Here is a 23,170-nt window from a genome sequence, read left to right as displayed (position 1 = left end):
GCAGCTCCCTCGGGAGCTCCGGCAGGGATTGGAGTAGTCCTTGGGGCGCGGCAGGTTTTCACGTGTCACAGTTCCCTTTTTAGAGTAACGGTGTATAAATGGAATGCGGTCCTGAGTCACAGGATGTCCAGGTCAGCTCCCAACGCCGGTTACTTCAGTGGGATAACTGTCTCACTTTGGGGAGAAAGTTGATTTTGTTTTCTAGCCAGGAAGATAAAGCTGGGGATGTCTCATGGTTACTGGCAGCCGACTGGCCATGAACCTACTGCGTTTATATACCTTCCGTGCCGTGTCACTAATAACTCTGTGACTTGTTTCCACGTTTGCTGCAGGGATTCCATCCGTGGCAAGGAATTTGCTGTGAGGTCTGGCTGCCATGGCAAGCCTGCTGCGTGTTGCTGCCAGTGGGTGCCTAGCTCCTGTCTTTGGCAATGTGCTGTCACCAAAGGTGCACTCAGCAAAGGTGACGTGTTTGCGAATGTTTAGAACCCACCAGGTCCTCAGGACTCAGGCAGCTCCAAAGCCAGGTAAATCGATTCAACTGTTGGAAGTAATCTTTTGTTTTAAAACATGGATATAAATTGTTTTTTTTTTTTTCTTTCTTTCAGATCTGCATTAGTACAGAAAAGACTTAAAATAGAACACACTTAAGTCATGTCAGCAGCAGTCAGCTGCAGCACAGTTTTACACTGGCTTTATAGGGCTTGTGCAGAAGGTGTTTGTGTTGGTTATGAATGCTTTGGATCCAAATAGCTTTTGAGGCTTGGGGGTCTGAGCTGCTGTTAACACTTACCTTGCCTGAGGGAGGTATTTAAACCAATGCTTTTCTTAATTAAGAGCCTGAGTTCCCCATGAATTTTTGTAGTATAGCTCTTTGTGTGCATGGAGGAGAAAACTAGACCTCACAAAGAGAGTATCTGCAAGCATGATTATGTGTAGATATAAGTATCCCATCTGAAAAACTCTCTTAACATTGTTTAGGAAACGCTTATGTTGTAGCACTTTGAAAAACTGTTGATCTGCTGCTTGGTGCCTAGGGTTTGTTAGTATATTTGCACTAGTTGCATCTTAGCAAACAATGGACAAATTGAGGCATTTTCAGGAAAAAAATAAGTGGAAATGGGGGCATCCTTGTTTCCAGTTTCTGATATGAGCCTGATGTATGAAGATCGGGACTGATTTTTTTCTGTGCTACGCATAGCCTAGCAGCTGGAAGTCTGGAGGATGCATAACATGTGTTCAATGCTATTTTTGCCCATTATCTTGCATGGGTCATGTCTCCCTGGTGGAATTTAGAGGCCCTGCTTCAGTGCAGATCTTAGTCTGCAGCAGATTAATGTGGAGGATTGGACTGATGGTACGCATGATGTTTCGTTCTTCCAAATGAAGACAATAGGTAACTGCATTAGATGCTTCAGGTTAGGAAGGTAGCACTGTTTATGAACAGTGGTGTCTGGTTGTGAAAACACAGGACATGAGATTAGCATGTATAACTCTTAAGAAGCCTGTGTTGCGTTGAATTTCTGGCAGTACTAACATTGGATGGTGCATTTTGTGGTCCTTTCAACTTGGTGTCTGAAGATTTTGGAAATTCTGAAGAAATGTGATGAGAGGAAGTTTGTTTACCCTGAGGGCTCCTGATAACCTGTATTGCATGGCTTTTTACCACAGTTGCATGGTGAAACCTGAATTGCTTTGCTCTGATAGATTGGCAGTGCTCCAGATTTTTTTTTCCCATATTGAGTATCTGAATGAAAGAGACATCTGTCAATCTGATGTGGCAAATTGTCCCTTGGTTGGGAGCGTAAACAGGGATGTAGGAAACTAGGTTCAAAGTTCTCTCTCGAATGTCCCAGGTAAGTGCCTGTGTTGTTGTTTGAGTTTGGAATCAATCTTTGACCACAAATTTGATCATGAAGCTGGATAATCTCTCCAGTTTTAGTGAAACTGGTATGCTGCTCTGTGTGTGCATTTTGTTGTTTTTGAGAATCGCTTTTGAAAATTTTTTCCACAAGTGTGGAAAATTCTGATTTGTGTCTTGTTCTCAAGCATTCAGTGCTGCCCCTTCTCATCTGTTGTGTGGAAGCCCTCGTTTAAGGATTAGTAGTATTCATGAAATACAGTTATTTAATACGGGGAATTACAAGTTTGGTTGTCTTTTGGTTGATAATTAAGCTGTCCTCATAGTTCCTTTTGGTAACATGTGATTTGACATTGAGTAGAGGACATATCACCATATGAAATAACTGCATTTTATTATTTCAGAGAATATCTTTGATTATAGTAACACTCAGTAAAATCACTGGAACACTAAGAAGAGTAAGTTTTCTGAAAAGACCAGTGTCACTGTAATTCTTTCAGCCTGTAGTTATTCCTTTCCTTCTCTCAGATTAGCTTTCATTCTGTCCAGGCTGTGTTATGTACAAGATTAGCAGCTGCTTGAGCAGTGAAGATATTTGGAGTCAGCTGAAAAGTAAATTTGGAGGATAATTTTCTTACTGCTATTTATTTTGCTGCTACTTGTTTATTAGAAACATAGGAATTTTCATACAGGAGTAGAGAAGTATTCCTGTAACCTGTCTCAAATAGTCACTAGCACTAGATGCTTCAGAAGCAGAAGCAAAAGTTTCTGAAGCCCTGGGAAAGGTGCTTACTCTGCTGACTCTGATGTTTCCAGTATACTTCCAGATTGGTTTGTCCTATAGCTCTGCGATTTTTACCCCTCTCTGTCTTGGGATTTTTGATACCCTTTTTATTCTGATGTTTATTTCTTAAAATTTCCCATTTCTTTTCTAGATCTTGCAGAGCTTTTAAACCTCTAACAGTTTGTTTTCAATTAATCCTCTAGGTAAGCTGTACTTTATTTATAAACAAGAGACATTCTTCTTTAATTTCCTTGGGGTTTTTTTTGTAATTCCTTGCTTGTATAAAAGGAGGGATCAGGTGTTTAATTTCTGTACCATTTTTTTTCTTTTTGCCAACATCATATTGCTTTGGAATATATCCTCATCTTCAGAACAGGTGAGATGGTTTGTTTAAAGGTGCTATTGGAGTAGCATAAAAACCAGGCAGGGTACACATCAATTTTTTCCTGTCCCAGAACATGTGGCATATAGGCAAAATGTTTCCTGTATCTTTTCTCTGAGTTGCTCTCTAATACTTGTTGATGCTGTTTTGCTGCAGACTACTTCCCAAAATCAGGTTAATGAGATGAAAAAACTGTATTTTTTTTTGCTATAGTTTTAACTTGGAATCTTCTATAAGATTCTTGTAGGTGGAAGGTTACGTGGAGAAAACTAGTTCGTTTTAACTGTTTGATTTCTGAAGCTTGGAGGTGTAATTTACCTACTTGCTTTAATTGAAGTTTAAGACAGTGCTTTGAACATGTCCGCATTACACAGTCAAGATTATGGTAAGGGGATTAGAAAGAGGGACTTCTTACTAGTTTTTCTAAATTCTAATTTATGTGTATGCAATACTAAGATTTCATTGGAATATATATTCCATTCTAAGGCCTGTGATTTAATGATTCTACTTTTGATAGTGGCAGAATCCAAAATGTTGCTGTTGATTTTTTTTTTTTTTGTATCAAAAAAGGTACTGGCTATCTCTGACTCCATATTAAAAATCTCCATGTGACTTAAAAAGGTGCTCCTGGTATGTGTATATCAGTCGGTATTTGGAAAATGCTCTTGATGTCATGAAGCAGTAAGTGACTAAGACATAGTCAAGGCAGTTCTGAAAGAGATTGCCTGACATGGAGGCTTAGAAAGGTGACTTCGATGAAATTGCTGAGTTCAACAAACCAAATCTGTGTTCACTATATAGCTTCCTTCAAATGTAGTATTTATCATACCCTGTTACATGAGCGGGCAGAGGCAGGCAGCTTGGACAGCCACAAACTCACAGCTAAAATGCAGAGTAAGTTTCTTTCCATTACCTCACTAATGAGGGATCCCCAAAGCAGGACCCAGGCAGAGGAACACAGGCAGAAACACAGGCGCCAGTAAATCATCCCTGACCTGCTGTTCACACAGGCTTGTCAAGAATTATTCCCGGCTGCAAGGTCACTGGAGCATTTTACAGTCCTCCTTGCTGGTTTCTGCTTTTTAACTCATTCCTCCCAAAATCTGTCCTGATGTTTTAACATAGATCTGTGTTTTTCAGTTGTAAACATCTGCCCCGGTTTGATGCTGAATGATGTGAAAGCTCAGGGTAGTCTACTCGAAAATTGTCCTATACTTGATCTAGCAAAAGGCAGGCAAACTGACATCTGTTTGCTTCTGTGTTCATTTGCTCCTATATTTACTGGTTGCTGGAAGTTTGGTAGTCGGATAGAGGAGAAAAAACGGTGAGAGGCAAATGAGACTTGTTGAATGTTTGTCTTGGATTTTGGGGGACTTAATCCTCCATGTCGGTCTCTCATCATTCTGCTTACTAAATAAGGTACAAATACTTTGTATCTGGAAAAGTTTTGCCTATTTTTAGTGGCATGCAAGATGTAACAATGTGAAAAAAAGGAGTGAGGAATGAGGAAATACATTTGCCGTAAGTGAGTACATATTCCTCTCCTGTTCCTACAAGCCATTTACACTTCTATTCGTGCACTCCACACAAAACAAATGAACAAAAAGAAATCAGGGGCATCTGTTGTCATCTGAGCCTTAGGAGCTAAACCCTATTTGGCTTTTTTTTTTAGAAAAATGCAAGCTTTAGTTATCTGTGTGTATGCCTTTAATTTTGCAGTCATCTATTTCCTGTATGCTGTAAATTAGTCCCTTCCTCCCCCTTCTCCCCGCTTTGTACCCTGCTTTGTCCCTCACTTTGTTCCCCCCTTTCCCTGCTCTCCCCCCTTCTAAATTTCTGTGCTGCAAGATTTTCCAAGAGGAGAAAGGGAATGTAGAACTCTAGCTGTTAACTTTCCTCAGTGCTTCTTGAAAAGCTTTTTGCCTTCTATCCTGCCCTAGAGCTGCTTCCTTTCTGAAATTGATTGCTCTCTGTTATCCTAACAAATTTCAATCTTCTAGGTTTCATTCCTGCCTCTAAAAGACAAGAGAGTTCATTTCCACGGAGTTGCTTTATTGAAAATCAGAATCAGGACTTTATTTTGTAGTAATTAGAAGAGATGAGGAGAAAGGTCTCTTCAAATGACAAGGGTAATTTGAGTGACAGCAACAGTATCATACCTTTCAAGTGGTTAGTGCTGCTTGGTTGGTATGGCCTGAGTTGCACGGTAATGTTCAAATGTCGTGTATGCTGCTGAAGCAAATCAGTGCAAAGCACTTTTACCTTTGTGGGTCTGTTGTTTCAGATGTGCCTACTTGTTGCTGTTGTGACTTTGTTCTTCTTAAGTATATTTTTTCTGAGTTTGATTTTTGTCTTGTAATTGAAACATTTTAAATGTTCTCCATCACAAAATATCAAAACACTTCTGTCTTCAAATTATTTGTTACTATTTAATTAGTTAAATATCAGAGACAAAGCTAAAGTAAAAAAGTGCAAATAACGAGAGTCACAGAATCGTTAAGGTTGAAAAAGACCTTCCAGATAATCAAGTCTAACCTTTGCCCAATCGCCGCCTCGTCAACTAAATCGTGGTATTAAGTGCCATGTCCAGTTGTTTTTTGAACACTTCAGGGATGCTGGCTCCATCACCTCCCTGGGCAGCCCATTCTAGTGCTTGACCACCCTTTCAGTGAAGAAATTCTTCCTGATGTCCAACTTGAACTTCCACTGGTGTGACAATTAGAAGTAATGCACTTCTATGTCTGGTGATCTTTCATTCTGTCTTTTTGTTGAATGTGTTCAATCATTTCTTTTTAATGAGTTCGTAGATGACAAGTATAGGTAGGTATTTACATACCAGATGTCAGCAACTCTGTACTATATTTTCAGAGCATTATAAGTTGATAATACCTTGAAAATTTTAAATCTAAAACATTTTCAGATGCTCAGCTTTAAGCACATTATAGTCCAAGTTCTATTTCATAGGTAATTTTGATATTTTAAAATCTGATTCTAGTTCCTCAAAGCTTTTACTGTGTAGTGTGTTTTTACCTTTGTTTTGCATGTTTCTACCTTAAAAAAGTGAAAAGGAGGCCTTCCTAAAATGTAAATTTCTGGTTTGGTACAGTCTTGTAGCACAATATATGGTATTGGTGAACAGTTTTAAAAGCAGATTTGTAATTTATAACAAGCCTTTCACCCATATCCTCTGAGTGTTTCATACGACATAAAAACTTTAACTAGTCCTCATGGGGACCAAACACCTGTCCTGATCTTTTTTGTTTTGGTTTGGTTTTTTTTTGTCGTTGCTGCTGGATCATTAATATGTGTTACTGCTTAGACTGCTCAAGTTATATTTCATTAACATATATGTGGTTTAAATGTGTAGTGTAGTAATGTCACAATCCAGGTTTAATTTCTGGATAGACATCGGTGCAAGTTGGTGCAGGGTCAGGCCTGTGTGCTGGACTGCATGCTTGTCAGTGTCATTGAAGCAATGTGGTAGTTCAATGTATGATCATTCTGCTCGAGTCTGTGTATTTATAAGCAATTCATTTAAACACTTGTTTGACTCCCAGATATTAGACTGGATACCCACAACTTGCACATCAGCAAAGTTAGATGTTTGTAATTTGAAGACTTTAGCTAAAACCAGTAAATTGCATCTTTAGCAGTTTCCTGGTGTTAGTGGAGCTTTGAAGATGTTAGGACAGGGAGATAACATTGAAGAGAAGTATTATTGAAGAAGCTAGTAGATGGATATTCTGTTATCCTTCAACTACTTCTGAATTCACATTTTTCATTTCTGTGGCAACTTTAGAGTACCTCATCAGTGTAGCTGTGCCTTTCAATATACTTTGTGGTACAGAAGTCACATTCATTAGCAGTGATTTGAGACAACTGTAATTTGATAGACATTAAAGCCATGTTCAGTTGAAATGCAGCTCCACTGTTCAAGCTCATTTGTTTATTTCTTCACAATAAAGTTGTGCCTAGAGAGCACTTTTTACCTGAGGTAGAATGTCTTACCACCAGAGCACCAGGTATTGTGTGAATCAGAATGCCAGTTACACAATCTGAACTGTGTAAACTCTGATGGGTATGAACAGCACCAAACACTTGTTACTGCTTGTGTGGCTGATTGTGCTGATCTGCTGATTGCTGAGGAAACAAGGATCTCTAGGAAGATGGTGTAATTTTATGGAAAAGTAAACTACACTCCTAGAAAACAGCATTGTGCTTCCTCTTCCCTTAGAAAGGAGACTTGTGACATGTCTGCATGTGCCTGTACAACACTGAGAGTGCCCTTAATTCATTAGTCTTTAGAACAACTAATGCTGTCTTATCTGCCCCTCTTACAGGAGTTCCGTATAAGCAGCTGACTGTAGGTGTCCCCAAGGAGATATTTGAGAATGAGAAGAGAGTGGCTTTATCACCAGCTGGAGTTCAGGCCTTGGTTAAACAAGGCTTCAATGTTGTGGTGGAATCTGGTGCTGGAGAAGCTTCAAAATTTTCTGATGATCATTACAGAGAAGTTGGAGCAAAGATCCAGGGGACCAAGGAAGTTCTGTCTTCTGATTTGATTGTGAAAGTAATTGCTTTATTAATGTATTTCCTATTACATTCTTTTTGGAGAAATATATAGGTCATTCTTTCCTAATAATGTGCTGAAAGTTCAGTAAATAAGGTCCTTTAAATTAACGTTTTCCATTCTGAGTTCTGGTTCAATTTTGGGTTTTTTTTTAGTATCTAGGGTATTCACCTACATTACAAAAAGAGTAAATGACAGCATTGAAAAGATTTTGTATAATTACTTAGCGAGTTTTAAACTACTTTGTCTGTTCTACGACGAGGTAGATGAGCTCTGGACTCTAATCGGATGAGATCTCTGCTTTAATAAACCTTTCCTCCAAAATTATTAACATATAACTAGAGTTACTCTTTAATTACAGGGTTGCTTGGAATTTTGAAGATAAAACTTTCTAACTTTTCTCAATTCTGTGGCAACAGTGTATTTCAAAAGTGTTTGTAAACAGATGAGTTATATTTAATTTGAGAAATCTGCTAAAAGCAAAGTTACTTGAGAGTCTTTGGTTGTGCAGAGTACTGAAGGAAAAATGAAAAAGACCTTAAACTTGATGTTCAGGCTTCCTTTAGTTGCTCTGTTTGAAGTTATTCCATCAGGACTGAGCACAGAATTTGTGAACTACTTTGTGAATAACACTCTTAAGTAGGTTTCTTCTTTAAGAAAACTGAGAGACTGAAAAGAAGTGAATATACATGAAGATGATTATAAGCTGGCTGTCTGGTTTGAAATTCCCTGTATGTGGACATACATTGCAGCCTCATTAGTGATTCTTAGCCTGTAGAGCTTAATTGCCACATCTGTTGAGTAACCATTTTGTTTAAAAATGGTGGGTTTGTGGGCAGCTGTCTGTTACAAGCCAGTGACTGATGGTTAGAAGCCATCAGATATTTCTGAAGAGGTGTTCTGACTATTACTGCCCTGTCAATAATCCACCTGGAGCTAATTCCAGTATATGGATTGCAGTTAAGAAGTACAGTTACTCAGTTCGGCTTTATATCCAGCCTTTGGTATACTTTCTTCCTGCTCTACTTTGAGGATGGCAATGGACAGACTGCAAGCTGGGAGAAAGGAAGTGGAGTGTGTTTTAATTTCTTTCCTCTAATTGACTTGGAAAATTCTGTCTTTTTTTTTCAGGTGAGAGCTCCTATGTATAACTCAGCTCTAGGTGCACACGAGGCAGATCTTTTTAAAACAGCGGCTACCCTTATTAGTTTTATCTATCCAGCACAAAATCCAGACCTCCTGAAAAAACTTGCAGAAAAAAAAGCTACTGTCTTGGCTATGGATCAGGTTCCTCGGGTCACCATTGCTCAGGGATATGATGCACTTAGCTCCATGGCCAACATTGCTGGGTATGAATTTTTATTCTTTTCAGCTTCTCTAAGTATAGCTGGATTAAAAATAATGTGCTTTGATATTAGGCACATCTAAAACAATTCTACATCTCTCTTTTCATGCAGCTGTTTCAGTCAGAGTGGTGCAGTTGGAGATGCCAAACTACTTACGTTTCCTATGGTCAGCTTTGCAGCAGATCAAAGCAAGGCTTTGAAAAAAACCCAAACAAAACCAAAGGCAATTCTTTTAATTCCTTGACTATGTTTACTAGATAAGAGCAGATATCCTTAAGACACCTTGAACACAGTTTTGGCATCTGATGTTGTTAGGAGCTAACTAACCCAAAGAGCAGTGGCCATGGCAGATACAAACTAAAGATCAAATACTGTCAGACATCTTCATGCTTTTAGGTATTGCAGTGAATTAAAATGTTGTTGTCCAGCTGGCTTCTGTTATTTGGTTCTTTATTACTGTTATTATTAATTTTACTTTTTACATAGATGATGTCTGTGACACATAATAAACCTTGGAGAAGGCTGCCAGGTTTTGTGTACACAAGCAGTATACATCCGTGTACATGTTTGGTCACTTCTCTATGTTTTCATTTGGTGTAATTTTACTAAAATACAGAAATTTGTAATGTGTCGAAAGGTACAAAATCTACAAGCCGTATTCTAAATTTGAACTGATTTTGTGGCATACAGACCTCCTTATTCCTCTAGAGATAGGAAAAAAGGTGGAATGATATTGTTGGACCACAACACTATTAGTAAAAATACAAAAAATGTGCCCTGTTGTTAAGAAAAGACATGTTTACACACTAAACTACATTTCCAGATAGCTCTGCTGGTGTTAACATGGTATCCGGACACCTATTCTTGGATGGGACAAATGAAGCAGCAAGGTTAAACTATTTGGCCTAAGCCATATAAGTCTACAAAGTTAAGGTCAGAGTATCTGTTTTGAATCTGCACTTGCTTGTCTAAGTGAGTTTACTGTAGAATTACTCTGGGTTTCGCAATGGCTTGTTCATGCTTCCTTCCATAACAAGCCTCAGGTTACAGCCTTTGCAACTAGTTTCAAAGACCACAAAGTTAACTTTTGGCAAGCTATACATTTATTTTCAAGGTAAAATTTTATTTGAGAGAGTGAGCAGTTGTGGGCATCCAGTATGTTGCAGTCCAAATATTATGTGTGAAAATACATTCCATCATTATAAAAAAAAAAGGCCAGAAATATGAACAAAGACAGACTATAAAACTTGGGCTCAGTGGTAAAATACTAAGATTGCTTTATCCTATATATGCTGTGATCAAATGTTCATCCTTTTGGTTGCTGTCATGAATGGGATTTTACTGAACCTGGGACAATACTGATATGTGTTCATCCTTAATTGACAGTTACAAGGCTGTGGTGTTGGCAGCAAATCACTTTGGTCGATTTTTCACTGGTCAAATCACAGCTGCTGGTAAAGTTCCTCCAGCAAAGGTATGTGCAATTAAACACATAGTGCGGCAAAAGAATATGTGAGTGCATGAACTTAGGTTACCACTGCTGATACTGTGTTAAAAGACTGTTTTCCTGGCTTGGGGCTAGCTCTAGAGACCTTAGAAATCCCTGTAGTTATTCCCATACCAATTTTTCTTCACATCTGTAGTACGTTTGCTTAGCTGTAAGCAGCAGAGTAGCTATATGTGGATGGGTTGGGGTTTTTTTTGTTTTCCAAATAGGAAATTTCAAGAAAGCAGTTAAGAAAATTCAGAGATACTTGGGATTTTTGGTACATTGAAGGGTTCAATGGAAAGGTTTGCCTGCTTGGAATTGCAGGTGGATTGGATTGAACAGAAATGAAGGTAGAATTAGGGAAGGAAAAATGAAGATAAAGCATGGAGAAAACCTGTACTTACATAAACTACTAGCTACGGATGAGTTGGCTCACAGATATGTGAAATGAGGAGTTACAGCTTTTAAGCTTTTAGATTTATGGGGCAACTTTGCCAAAGTAATTTTGATTTCTGTGTCTTGTTTAAATGACTGGTTTATGAGCTTTATCTTTTTAGGTCTTGATCATCGGAGGAGGAGTTGCTGGCCTGGCTTCTGCAGGAGCAGCAAAATCAATGGGTGCTGTGGTTCGTGGATTTGATACTAGGTAGGTGTGTGAAAATGGTAATAGCACTCTGAAATCACAATTCATTTTCTACCATATATATTCCATCATTATTCCTTAATTTTTTGTACCTTAAAAGAACCAAACCTTCCAAAGAGTCCTTCTCATTAAATCATTCTGCACTATATGAATAGAAAGATTGTTGCTTTCTGAAAAAGGCTAGGGCTTTTATTCAAAATTTCATGTCCCTCTTCTTAGAGACGCAGGGGAATAATGAAGAAATAATCTTTATGCCCTCATTTATAGCTGCATACTCGAACTCACCTGTAGTCTCCCAGAGAGGCCATCTAGGAGCTCTTTGGAGAGACACTTTTTCAGTCTGGTGAAGGAGTGAGAGAGATCGAGCTACTTGATTTATGAAACTCAGGCTAAAGAACAGGAATTGCAGCTAAAGGATTTTTATATGCTGCTTCCCTTGGGTCGCTTCTTTATGTTCTGTATGATTCTTTTGTGCTATAGATACTTTTTAGAGTAATAGGCTGGGAAAATTCCAGAGCACAAAGAATTTTCTTACAGCTACAGGGACTACAAAGTCAATTATTTTTTTTTCTCTTAAATGGCCTTTTTTACAGTATTTGCATTAAAATTGTTTATACGTGTTTTTATGTAGAAGTGGTATCTGGTCTACTTAGGTATATCTAACAGGAAAGGAAATTAATACATCTCTAGATTTATGATGTGCAATATGGAAAAACTCATTCTGGTTTCTTAGAAAATCTGCATATGCTTTAAAAGAAACTGGAAAGAGTTTATTTTTCATATAAGCAAAGTCAAAATCTCTTGAAACTCCTCAGATTTTAAAAATTCCCTTCTTAAGCATCCAGTATACTTTGATCTTGAGTTGCAAGAATGTTTTTGTTAAATTCTCTGCATGTTGTGGATGTTCACCTAACACTGAAATTTAGTCCCATTTTTTTCTGTGATGTCACATGATGCAAGATGAAGTGCAGATTTTAAGAATAGCTATTAAAAAAACCATCCTCAAACACACATGTCTCACCCTTAGTTTTCCCAGTGAAAATTACTAGTACTTCCCGTTTCACAGTTTAAAGGCAGGGCCACAGGTTGATTATTTATGACCCATCTTAGGCACTTAAGTTTGGGCTTTAGACTTAACCTAGTCATGGCAGGAGCAATGCATAAGCAGAGCTAGTCACCAGTTAAACTCTCAACTTTGAGTTTATTCTGGAGCAACTCTTCTCAATCTACAGGAAACTGTAGGCTGCCATAATTCCTTATCTAAGTCTGTTCATTAGGAACCTAAACTTAGGGGTGTAATTACTTTTTTCAGTAAATTGTGGAAGTTGAAGAGTTTAGTTAAAATCTTCTTAATCTTAGAATAAGTTTTATATCTCTTGTCTGAAGACTGCTGCCAGAAAGACTTGTAAAGTCATGGTGTATTTTTAAAGTAGTTGTTGTTTTCTCCCCTACAATTTTGTTTTTCTAGAGCTGCAGCTCTGGAACAGTTCAAGTCTCTTGGTGCTGAGCCTTTGGAAGTAGGCTTAAAGGAATCTGGAGAGGGACAAGGAGGTTATGCTAAAGAAATGTCCAAAGAATTTATTGAAGCTGAAATGAAACTCTTTGCCAAACAGTGCCAAGATGTTGATATTATCATCACTACAGCACTTATTCCAGGTATGTTTTATGTGCAAAGGGCTAATTTTCATTTATCTAAGTAAGTAAGTTGGAATGTTTAGGAGCTGCATCTGCAGTGAAAACGGAGTAGTTAGTGAATTATGCCTGTGTGAGCATGTACCTTGACCCTTCTGTGATAAATGCCTGTTTTTAAAGTGTGTGCCTTTTTTTTACAACTTTTGTTTTCAGAAACTATGTCTTTGACTCAATATCACCATGTTTTTATTAAGCAAGAAGTAGGTAGTAATAAAATAAGAATATATAATTCTCTTGCATATTTTTTGCATCACTGCTACTTCAGCTGTACAACTTGTGCACTAAAACAAATCTGATTGAAATGGTGCTGCGTTTTGTAATTGAAATATTGTAAAGTAGAGCTTAGGTCTTAGTGCTTCATATTGCTCAATGTCTGTATTTTAATAACTTACGATGTGGCTTTATTTTTTTTTTTTTTTTGTTATGACTTGAACTGCGAGATTGGATGTAGTCTGTTGACAAAATTGGACTTGCTGGCAACCTTGCATAACTTTTTAATATGCTTTATATGTTCTAGCATATCTCTGTGTTTATAAACCACACTTCTGTGACATTTCACCCTAGGAACTGATTATTTGAAAATTTTGCTTGCAAAAATAATTTTTATATATGCAGAGAAGGGGAGAAGTCATCTCCTGAGCTCAACAGTTGAAAAGCTGTGTTTTGTGCCTAACTTGCTGTGCCTTGCCTTGTCTTGTCAGGCAAAAAAGCTCCTGTCTTGTTTAAGAAAGATATGATTGAATCAATGAAGGAAGGCTCAGTTGTTGTGGATTTAGCTGCAGAAGCAGGGGGAAATATTGAGACTACAAAGCCTGGAGAAATGTATGTTCATAAGGTGAGCATTTTAATCTGCAGTTCATTCTCAGTTTGCAAGAACTCAACTGATTTTGCTCTTTTTGGGCTGAAGTAATCCTTGTGATTTGCATTTGGTCACTAGTCATATGTATAGCAATTTGAATATTTCTAAAGAAACAGATACCTTTGTATAGTGTTAATTTGGTTGTTAATGGATGTTATAGAATTCTTGCTACTTAGACTTCCAAGTCCATTATTTGTCTTTGAGTTGTACATGTGGTTTGATGTATATTTCTTGGTCTAGCTAAAAGACACAGCAGTAGCAATAGCATCTTTGACTTGCTTATCACCTCCTACAACTGGATGTTACCAGTCCCTGGTAAAACAGGTTCAGACTGTCAGTATTTACTTCAGTGCAAAGTCTTTGTCTTAGTTTGGTACAATTTCAGCTTCAGGAGGGTGCTGGCTTTGTATGTCTTTAGCTTCAACAAAATGAGTGTGTCTACCATAGAGTATGCAAACCACTTGTAACCCAAAGTAGGTGCAGCATAAATTGGTTCATTAAAGTAAGCAGTTTTGCCCTGGACTGAACTAACTACGTTGACTTTGCTCCAGTGTTCATTGACTTGGTTGAGAACTTGTTTTTCAGGTTTTATTTTTGGTATTTGTGAGAAATCTATGTACAAGTAGAGAAATCTGGGTGAGATTCATAGCAGCAGATTTCCAAGGTTGTAATTTGGTGGTGGAAGGACATAATGCTGTTATTAGGGAAACCTATAGGACACTGCTGCCAAGGTTGTCATGAACATAATTGGGGCTGTGTGTATATATACAATGAATTACACTGCATTTGGCTTTGTGGCTTTTGATGTCATTGCTTAAAACCTGAAACTAGAGTATGTAGAAGAGAAGTAAGCAGATACTTGAATTAAGAGTTTACGTGGTGTGCTTTTAGTCAGAGGAGTGTTACCCCTGGATTTAGAGTACTGGCACTATGCTATGGAAAACGGCAGCAGTGCAGAACTATTACCATTGTGCCGGAGCACTGTATTAGGAAGCCAGAGTTCCTGGAAGCATGCATGGATCTTAGCTGTAAGTTGTGGGAGCAGTGTTTTAACACAAGCCTGCTTGAACACTCACAGAGTATATGCCAGCCTCAGTTTCACATGCTTTCCAAAAGCCTGGCAGCCAGGTATACTCACATGTGTTCTTTGAACAGTGTGGCTATATTATGTTACATTTTAACATATATGTGGACCCAGGCATATTACTTGCACAGCTAGCTAGCTCTGAGGAAGCTCCCTTCACTGCGCTGGCATAGAGAAATTTGCCTCCAGCACTTGTCTTCCGGATGGACTGAGATGCCAAGCATTAGGCAGGGTAATCAGCTGCCTGATTGCCTTTAAAGAAGTTAAGATTATGTTGGATTCTCTAACTGTTGTGAGTAATCCTCCCCTGACTTAACAATGTCAGAGCTGCAGGTAACAGTTTTAGCTGGGGTTATAAAGAGAAGTAAAAGAAACAGTTTGGATATGTATTTCCAGAAGGATGTGTTGGAAGAGATGCTGCTTTTTCAGAGATTGTACAGATCCTTATTATTTTACTTGGATTTTTTTTTCAGGGTGTTACGCACATTGGCTACACAGACCTGCCTAGCAGAATGGCAACTCAGGCCAGTACTCTGTATTCCAATAATATTATCAAACTCCTGAAGGCTATTAGTCCTGACAAAGAGAACTTCTACTTTGATCCAAAAGATGAATTTGATTATGGGACTCTGGATCATGTTATCAGAGGAACTGTAGTTATGAAGGTAAGTCAGTAAATACTCTCTTTTTATTTTTGAGTATATACTTACCCAGTGCTGTCTCTTCAAAATCCAATCAAAGATTGGATGTCAACAGACTTCAGGGGTGGCTTAATGGAGAGTGAATGATTGTGTTTGTATTCAGCTGAATATTCCTCTGTTCCTTTTTGCAAAGGGAAACCTCTTTGCTTTTGTCTTTTTGTCAAGGTTAAACAAATACCTCGTGTGTCTACTGTTGGAAAACAGGAAAAAGATGAAATTTGCATATTGTATTCATGTGATAAAAGCAGGGTTATTTAAAACATACTTGAAACTTTTCTACAGGACCAGAAAAACATTCTTCCTTTATTTTTTATATTTTTAAAATACATGTTTCTGCTGTAGTAAGAGTAACTTCATAAGAGAAATGGTGAAACTAGAATATTCAGGATATGTTAGGCTTTATTAGGAAATAATGAATTACAAACTCAGAGCATTGACCAGTAAGGGCTCTCCTCCTACAACTATTAGGAAATAATAATTTGCAGCTTAGGTGAGAGGTATTTGTTTCAGTTGAGTTTTGGTACATTATGTTGCAAACACTTTATAATGCTTATGACAGCTACTCTGGAGGAGTCTTGGGTTGACTTCAGCTGTCTCAGACCGCTGAAGTGATGTGTGCAGCTGGGAGCTGACAGCTCCACAGTTATTGCACCAGAGTCCTGGAGAGCTTCAAGACATGTAAAGCATCATGTTTGATACTTAGCTGAGGTCTGGACAGGCTTTGATTGCAGTTCATATCTGTAGCAGGTTTTGCTATTTCTGAGACCCTGTTTTATTTTACATACATGTTTTCCATTTATGGAACTCTATCTCTTTGTTTTGGTTTCTGCTTTCAAGCCTTGTGCTGTGTCTCTGTCAGGTGAGACACTAATATCGAATCTTCTTTTAAGAATGTCTGTTTATCTTTGGCCATGCTGTAGTGATCATCCAGCCTTGCAAAACTCTGCTGATGCAGGAAAGCAAGTTGTTTCTGTGGCATGGCTGTAGGGTATTAGGACTTAACTGAATTCCAGGATTAAGAAGAGAATTCTTCTCTAATTGCAAAGCATCTGCTGTTGTTAGGCATAACTGTATCTCTTGTCAGGATGGCAAGGTGATTTTCCCAGCACCTCCACCAAATAACATTCCTCAAGGAGCCCCTGTGAAGCAGAAGACTGTAGCAGAGCTGGAAGCGGAAAAAGCAGCTACTATTACACCTTTTAGAAAAACTATGACTAGTGCATCTGTATACACAGCAGGTAGGCAACTTCCAGAGCTGGAGAATCAGTGTAGAGTATTCCTTGTTTCGCTAATACTCTTAAGTGACTCATCATCTAACTCATTCAATGGAATAACTGTTTGGGAGAGCAGTTGATTGGCTGCTGTATCCTCGTGCAAAATCAGTGTAGTGTAATAACTGCTGTCTAGAGGGAAAATAAAGTTTTAGAAATTTAACTAAACGTATTAACATTTCAACAAGTGTGCTGTGTGCTTGTATGTCTGACTCTACTTAAATACCGGTAAAATTCTTAAAATTCTGAAGGACTCCTGCTAGGGGCTGTGCCCATACTTTGCAGCACAATCAGTTCACTGTCATTGCTTTCTTTAAATTGTGCTGTATTTTGTGAAACTTAAATACCCGTAATCTGCTGAATTACTGGGAATGGGATATTTGTCTTGACCCTTTGTGTCATTTGGTATTCTCTGTTCATTAGTACTTCTGCATGAGGTAATTAACAAATTGAATATTCTTAATTTTAGTCTCTGTTCTTTATATGTATGCATTGAGTCATCCATGTTGTGTCTCAACATGATTCCTGCTCTTCTACATTTTTTCTATAGAACAGAAGAGTGAAAGGTTCAGTGTTGGTGTAGAAAACTATCTTTGCTGCTTTGTGCGCATACATAACAAATAAGTGTGAATTTATATTTATGGCTTTATTTTCTGTTGTAAAAGAAATACTAGCACTGAAAGGGCCTTGTATTTGACAAAGCTGATCCACCTAATCTTGAAACAAGTCTATGCGCAGAATTCCATTTTGGTTTTATGTCACTACGGGACTCCAGTTGTATACAGTTTAAATGTAAGAAATAATTGAAAAGCTATAGAGAAGTTTTCCTGTGCTTTTCTTCTAGGTTTAGCTGGTACATTGGGACTAGGCATTGTAGCACCTAATACTGCTTTCACGCAAATGGTGACAACGTTTGGGCTAGCTGGAATAGTGGGGTACCATACAGTATGGGGTGTGACTCCTGCTCTGCACTCTCCACTCATGTCTGTGACGAATGCTATCTCAGGTAAGTAGCTGGTGCACAGCTGCTCATTTTCTCTTTGAAGTAAGTACAGTTCCTTTTACTTCAGCTTTAGATAGAAGTCCGCTGGTACAGAGTTCTTTTAGAATGCTAAAGAGCCTAGTACACTGTGCATATTTGAGTTTACCTTAATAAATAGCAAGGACACCTGGAACAGTCTTGAAGACAGTATGATTTTTCAAAAGAAGGGCAAATATGCTGCCATGTGTTTTTAATTTTCATAAGTAATTTTTTACTCTTGACTTGTTTGCTTTAAATTTTGTTCTACTTGTAGTGCTGTAGTCTCCTTTCATAGAACACATCTTTCCTCCCATCTCTCCAAAATGTTGCCCTGAAAATATGTTTTCTTTCATGTGTTTTGCATTCTCTTATTCCTCTCCTCAAACTGTCTTCTGAGAAAGGGGAAAAAGAAAAAATTACCCATAAGATCATAACTCTATAAGTATGTAAGACTTTATATATCTGTGTGTGCAGGTCACAAGTCTGATCTACTTTGGCTGTTAAAACCAAAGTTTCCTTTATTGAACAAGCACTTGGAGGCTAACTCTGTGCTTGAGGCACTGTTCTTCAAAACTACATTCATATACTATTGCTTTTTCTTTTTAAACATGTTTGCATTGTTGAATAAGACCATGGTAGTCTTCTTCTAAATAGTAATGTGTAGAGTGGGGGGTTAAACTTTGAGTTGATTGGTATTTGTTTGAAAGCAGAAAGGAGACTTGCTATAGGTATAGAAACTTTTAAGGTTCAGTAACACTTTCTATCTTTTAAATAGGTCTAACAGCAGTTGGTGGGCTGGTATTGATGGGTGGACACTACCTCCCTGAAAACACTTCTCAAACTCTAGCAGTGCTTTCAGCCTTCATCTCTTCAGTCAATATTGCAGGTATGAAGGTTAAGTTTTATCCCAAGGGTAACTTCAAGGACTTAGTTTTTTTGTTTTTTCTAGCTCTTTAATTGTATAAATTTCAGAAATACTAATCTGGGAATAGGATCTGAGAGCATTTATTAATTAAAAAACACCACCCTTCCAATTTTCATAGTAGTTAATGTATCTGGTTTGCCCTTTGGAGTAACCTTATTTGAGGAAACATTTGAATGTGCATCCTTGTTTTGCAATATCCTTTGGGTGATGACTGTATGCAATGTATTTTCCTGTATATCTCAAGATGTTAGTGTACTCGTATCCATTTTCTTTCTTGAAATGTACACTAGTGGCATAGAAAAAAATTCTGCTTTTTCAAGCTTCAGAAGTCACAGCTTCAATAATAGAAAAGGTAAGAAAGTTACCCATGTGACTTACGAATACTACTTTTGCTAGAGTAGGTATGGGAAAAGGACACAGCCATAAACTAAGCTGTATCCTACTGTCAGTGTGGAGTGTGGAGCCACAGCTAGTCCTTCTTTTCTTCTGAATTGCTTCCAAAGGTTAAAAAAGACAACAGGATAACCCTGATTACACCTTTGCTTCCTAATAGTTTTCAGAGGCTTTATGGGTGTCATTTGCTAAATTGTGTGGTAACATGGTTTTACTAAATATTCCTCTTATATCTTGACATATGTTTAGTTTCAGATTTTCTTTTTCTAAGATTATTCCTTTACTTTGGGCAGGTGGTTTTTTAGTTACACAGAGAATGCTCGATATGTTCAAACGTCCCACAGATCCTCCTGAGTACAACTACTTGTACCTTCTTCCTGGTGGTGTGTTTGTAGGAGGCTATGCAGCTGCTCTCAGTGGTGGCTATAATATTGAACAGGTAAGAACTTAAGTTTGTGGCTCTTAGCCCATTGTTGAATGTTGTGCTTCTTCACTGCCTATTATGTTGAGGAGTAAATAGCAAATAATCCAAGGTCTTTTCGTCAGCTGTGTATTCCCACAGTGCAATCAGAAGTTGATTAACTTTAGGATTGCAATAATACTCCAAATGCTGAATCTGAAAATTTTAAAAGCTTTGTTGTTATCATTTGGGTTTTTGTAAAGCAGCAAATACCTTTATTCATTGGACTCTTTTCCTAAATTACAGTTTAAATATTAGAGCAACTACAGAAGTCAGTTCTTTGGTTTAAATGTTTCGGAAAATTCAAGTTGGCATGACGGTTAAAGTAGGTATGACATCCAGATGGGATGAGTTGTCTGTACAGAGTGATGTACAAGGGTTTTACCTATAGCACCTTTTATCATAAACTTTCATTTGCATTTGTTTTAATAGTAAGAAAAGGCAATATGTATTGCATTCTGTGTTTGGAAAAAGTGAATTCAAATATAGTGTTATGCCAGGGGCTTGTAATATATTTGAGTTTTTTTCAGTTATCTTGACATGTACAGCTCAGTTATTTACTTTGTTTATACTCGCTGGACATTCCTTTCATCCTGTCCCTTGTTACCTGGGAGAGGTGATCAACACCCACCTCTCTAAAACCTCCTTTCAGGTAGTTTTAGGGAGTGATAAGGTCTGAACCACCTTTTAAAAGGCAATATGTATTGCATTCTGTGTTTGGAAAAAGTGAATTCAAATATAGTGTTATGCCAGGGGCTTGTAATATATTTGAGTTTTTTTCAGTTATCTTGACATGTACAGCTCAGTTATTTACTTTGTTTATACTCGCTGGACATTCCTTTCATCCTGTCCCTTGTTACCTGGGAGAGGTGATCAACACCCACCTCTCTAAAACCTCCTTTCAGGTAGTTTTAGGGAGTGATAAGGTCTGAACCACCTTTTCTTCAGGTTAAACAATCCCAGCTCCCTCAGCAGCTTCTTATCAAACTGGGGCTCCAGATGCTTCCCCGGCTTCATTGCCCATGCCTGGACTTGCTCCAGTACCTCAGTGTCTTTCTGGAGTGAGTGGCCCAAAGCAGAACACAGGATTTGTGGTGTGGCCTCACCAGTACAGGGAAATGATCACTGCCCTGGTCCTGCTGGCCCCACTACTGCTGATAGTTCAGAACTATGTGAACAGTTTCTTAGCTCAAATATGTCATAAGCAAATTCTGCAACTGTTCCTGTAACAAACAGGACTGTTTAGCTTTGGGTTTTTGTATTAAAGAAAAACTTGTTTCTGAACTGATGAGGAAAATAGGCTTGATTCTGGTTTAGTATTCGTGCTGCATATAGAAAAAGATCATAAAATGAGGGAAAAATTTTATAGATGCTACACTTTAATTGGCCAAAATTACATTCTGTATCACAGTTTCTCACAGTCAAGAGTTTTGACTTAAGACCTGTGACTTGAACTCATTCTGGAAAAATCAGCCCTTCTGTGTAATAATCAGAAATATTTTTCATAATGGTGATGCAATTTGTCACTGCTTCATACTGATGGGTTTCTTATTTTAAAGGTGATGTATCTGGGCTCAGGATTATGCTGTGTTGGTGCCCTGGCTGGTCTGTCTACCCAAGGAACAGCTCGTCTTGGAAATGCTTTGGGTATGATTGGTGTTGCAGGAGGTTTAGCAGCAACTCTTGGAAGCCTTAATCCATCACCTGAATTGTTGGCACAGATGTCAGGTGCAATGGCACTTGGTGGTACCATAGGTATGTGTATGATACTATGAACTAACAATCTGTGTTCTATGCATGCATTTAAGTGAGCTGCGTATACATAAATTACTGTATAGATTGCAGGTGAATTGACTCAGTTACATTTATGGCTTTTACAGAACTATTTTGCAAGTATGTGAACAAAAAATCATAACTTGCAGGGCATTTATTAATGCTTCAGAATGTGGTCACAAATGGGGAGACTGGGGGAAAAGCAGGAGCACATCATCTCTATTAGGGAAACTGGGTGTCCAGAGGTGAATGAATTTGCCCAACTTCATATTCAGTTCCTGACTGAGTACTGCCAAATTCCCATTTTCACACTGTGCTTTTGACACAGAAAACATTGAATTCCTCAATATTTAGTGAAGCTTTTAAGAACATGATATCCTTTAATCTTCTTTCTATTTTTCATGAGATCCCCATTGCACAAAATACACATGCAGCCTTCAGTTCAGTGCCATAACAATTTCTAGTTGGAACAGCCTTGTGTGTGCTTGTATTCATTACACACTGAGCCATGCTGCATTGATTTCTAGATGAACAGATTGGTTATATTTTGTAAGACTTCCCTTCTATCTTCAACTCTCAATAGGTCTGACGATCGCTAAACGCATTCAGATTACAGATCTACCTCAGCTGGTAGCTGCTTTCCATAGTTTGGTTGGTTTGGCTGCTGTGCTCACCTGTGTAGCAGAATACATGATTGAATTTCCTCACTTCGCTACTGATCCAGCTGCAAACCTCACCAAGATTGTGGCATATCTTGGCACATACATTGGTGGAGTGACTTTCAGTGGCTCCCTTGTTGCATATGGAAAACTGCAAGGTAAGACCTGCTGTTTCGAAATAAGTATTTGTTAAGGGCTTTTTTTTCTTCCCCCAGGATTTAGCTCTGCCTTTAGACTGCTGTGTAATTGGAAAGAAAGGTTGTACTTTGCATTGGGTAAAAGTTTAGATGTTTAATTGCTATGAGTGTACTTTTTTGGTTTAATTCTATTTAATTTGTGTACAGCTTTAGTTATGGAAGGTTTGTTTTCGGTGCTTGGGCATATTACTACTATACATTATGAAGTCTTGTAAACTTTCCTCAATTCGTCATGTCTAGAAATAAGTGTTGCATTGGTATGGTTTAAGACAATACCTTCTTCTTATTCTCAAGTTTCTTTTACTGACCTTTGATGATCACAACTTTGTATTCCTGAGCAGGCATTTTTATTGAAACCCTAATGTTGCTGGATTCAGTGAGCACTGCTGATATCTATGGGATTTTGTTCTTAACATTGCAGGCTTCATTAAGGTAGGCAGCTTGCAGTATCAGTTGAGGCTGCTTCACTTTAGACCATTCAGTTCACTGTCTGTATCTACTGTGCAAACTCCATGCTCCATATCTCCTATTGGATGTGCCTTCTAAATTAAATACTCACTAATTCCTGATTCTTATGCCCATGAAGGTTTCTTTATTGCATTTATTTTTGGTTTTGTATGCACACAGCTTTTAAGAGACTGATGTAATACCTGAACTAAGAATTTCTGACTAAGAGCTTCCTATTACTAATCCTGTTGTTAGCTTTGCAATAGTTCCTTTGGGAAACATCCGTTCACTTTCTTCAGTGTTTATGAGACCCACCATTGAAGGAGTAAGTGTGACATGGATGGAAATAATCTTTTGAAGGATTTGTCAGTAGTATGTATATCTGCTGTATCTCTGCTAAGTAGTTACTCATTTATTTATTCTCTGTTATTTTTTCTCTTTTCATTCTACCCCCTCAATGGTTTGTGTGCATGTCCCTGGTGAACTCTACTGCCTGTTTCAGCCCACTTTCCTATTTATTTTTTCCGCCTCTTGCATTTTCATATTGTGTTGATATGAAATAATAAGCTTGTCGGTACTATTGAGCTAGAGGTAGTAGGTCACACAATTTGAC

General features: G+C 38.0%; 1 protein-coding gene across 1 annotated transcript in view; it reads left to right on the top strand.

Annotated features, from left to right (window-relative positions):
• The first annotated feature begins 328 nt into the window (after positions 1-328).
• The window catches only part of NNT (nicotinamide nucleotide transhydrogenase), a 24,916-nt gene continuing 2,074 nt past the window's right edge, over positions 329-23,170 (top strand). Inside the window, exons 1-14 of the mRNA XM_009078827.1 lie at positions 329-527; positions 7,368-7,597; positions 8,729-8,946; positions 10,330-10,417; positions 10,990-11,078; positions 12,544-12,731; positions 13,469-13,602; positions 15,184-15,375; positions 16,496-16,649; positions 17,527-17,688; positions 18,479-18,589; positions 19,315-19,460; positions 21,041-21,236; positions 21,838-22,071. Coding sequence (XP_009077075.1) covers positions 377-527; positions 7,368-7,597; positions 8,729-8,946; positions 10,330-10,417; positions 10,990-11,078; positions 12,544-12,731; positions 13,469-13,602; positions 15,184-15,375; positions 16,496-16,649; positions 17,527-17,688; positions 18,479-18,589; positions 19,315-19,460; positions 21,041-21,236; positions 21,838-22,071 — 2,293 coding nt within the window. The 5' untranslated portion in view covers positions 329-376. The remainder of the gene's footprint in view (positions 528-7,367; positions 7,598-8,728; positions 8,947-10,329; positions 10,418-10,989; positions 11,079-12,543; positions 12,732-13,468; positions 13,603-15,183; positions 15,376-16,495; positions 16,650-17,526; positions 17,689-18,478; positions 18,590-19,314; positions 19,461-21,040; positions 21,237-21,837; positions 22,072-23,170) is intronic.

Source organism: Acanthisitta chloris, unplaced genomic scaffold, assembly GCF_000695815.1.
Source record: "Acanthisitta chloris isolate BGI_N310 unplaced genomic scaffold, ASM69581v1 scaffold10817, whole genome shotgun sequence".
In the NCBI taxonomy this organism is placed as follows: domain Eukaryota; kingdom Metazoa; phylum Chordata; class Aves; order Passeriformes; family Acanthisittidae; genus Acanthisitta; species Acanthisitta chloris.
Note: the sequence above shows the minus strand (reverse complement) of the source record. Positions and strands in the feature narration are given on the sequence as shown.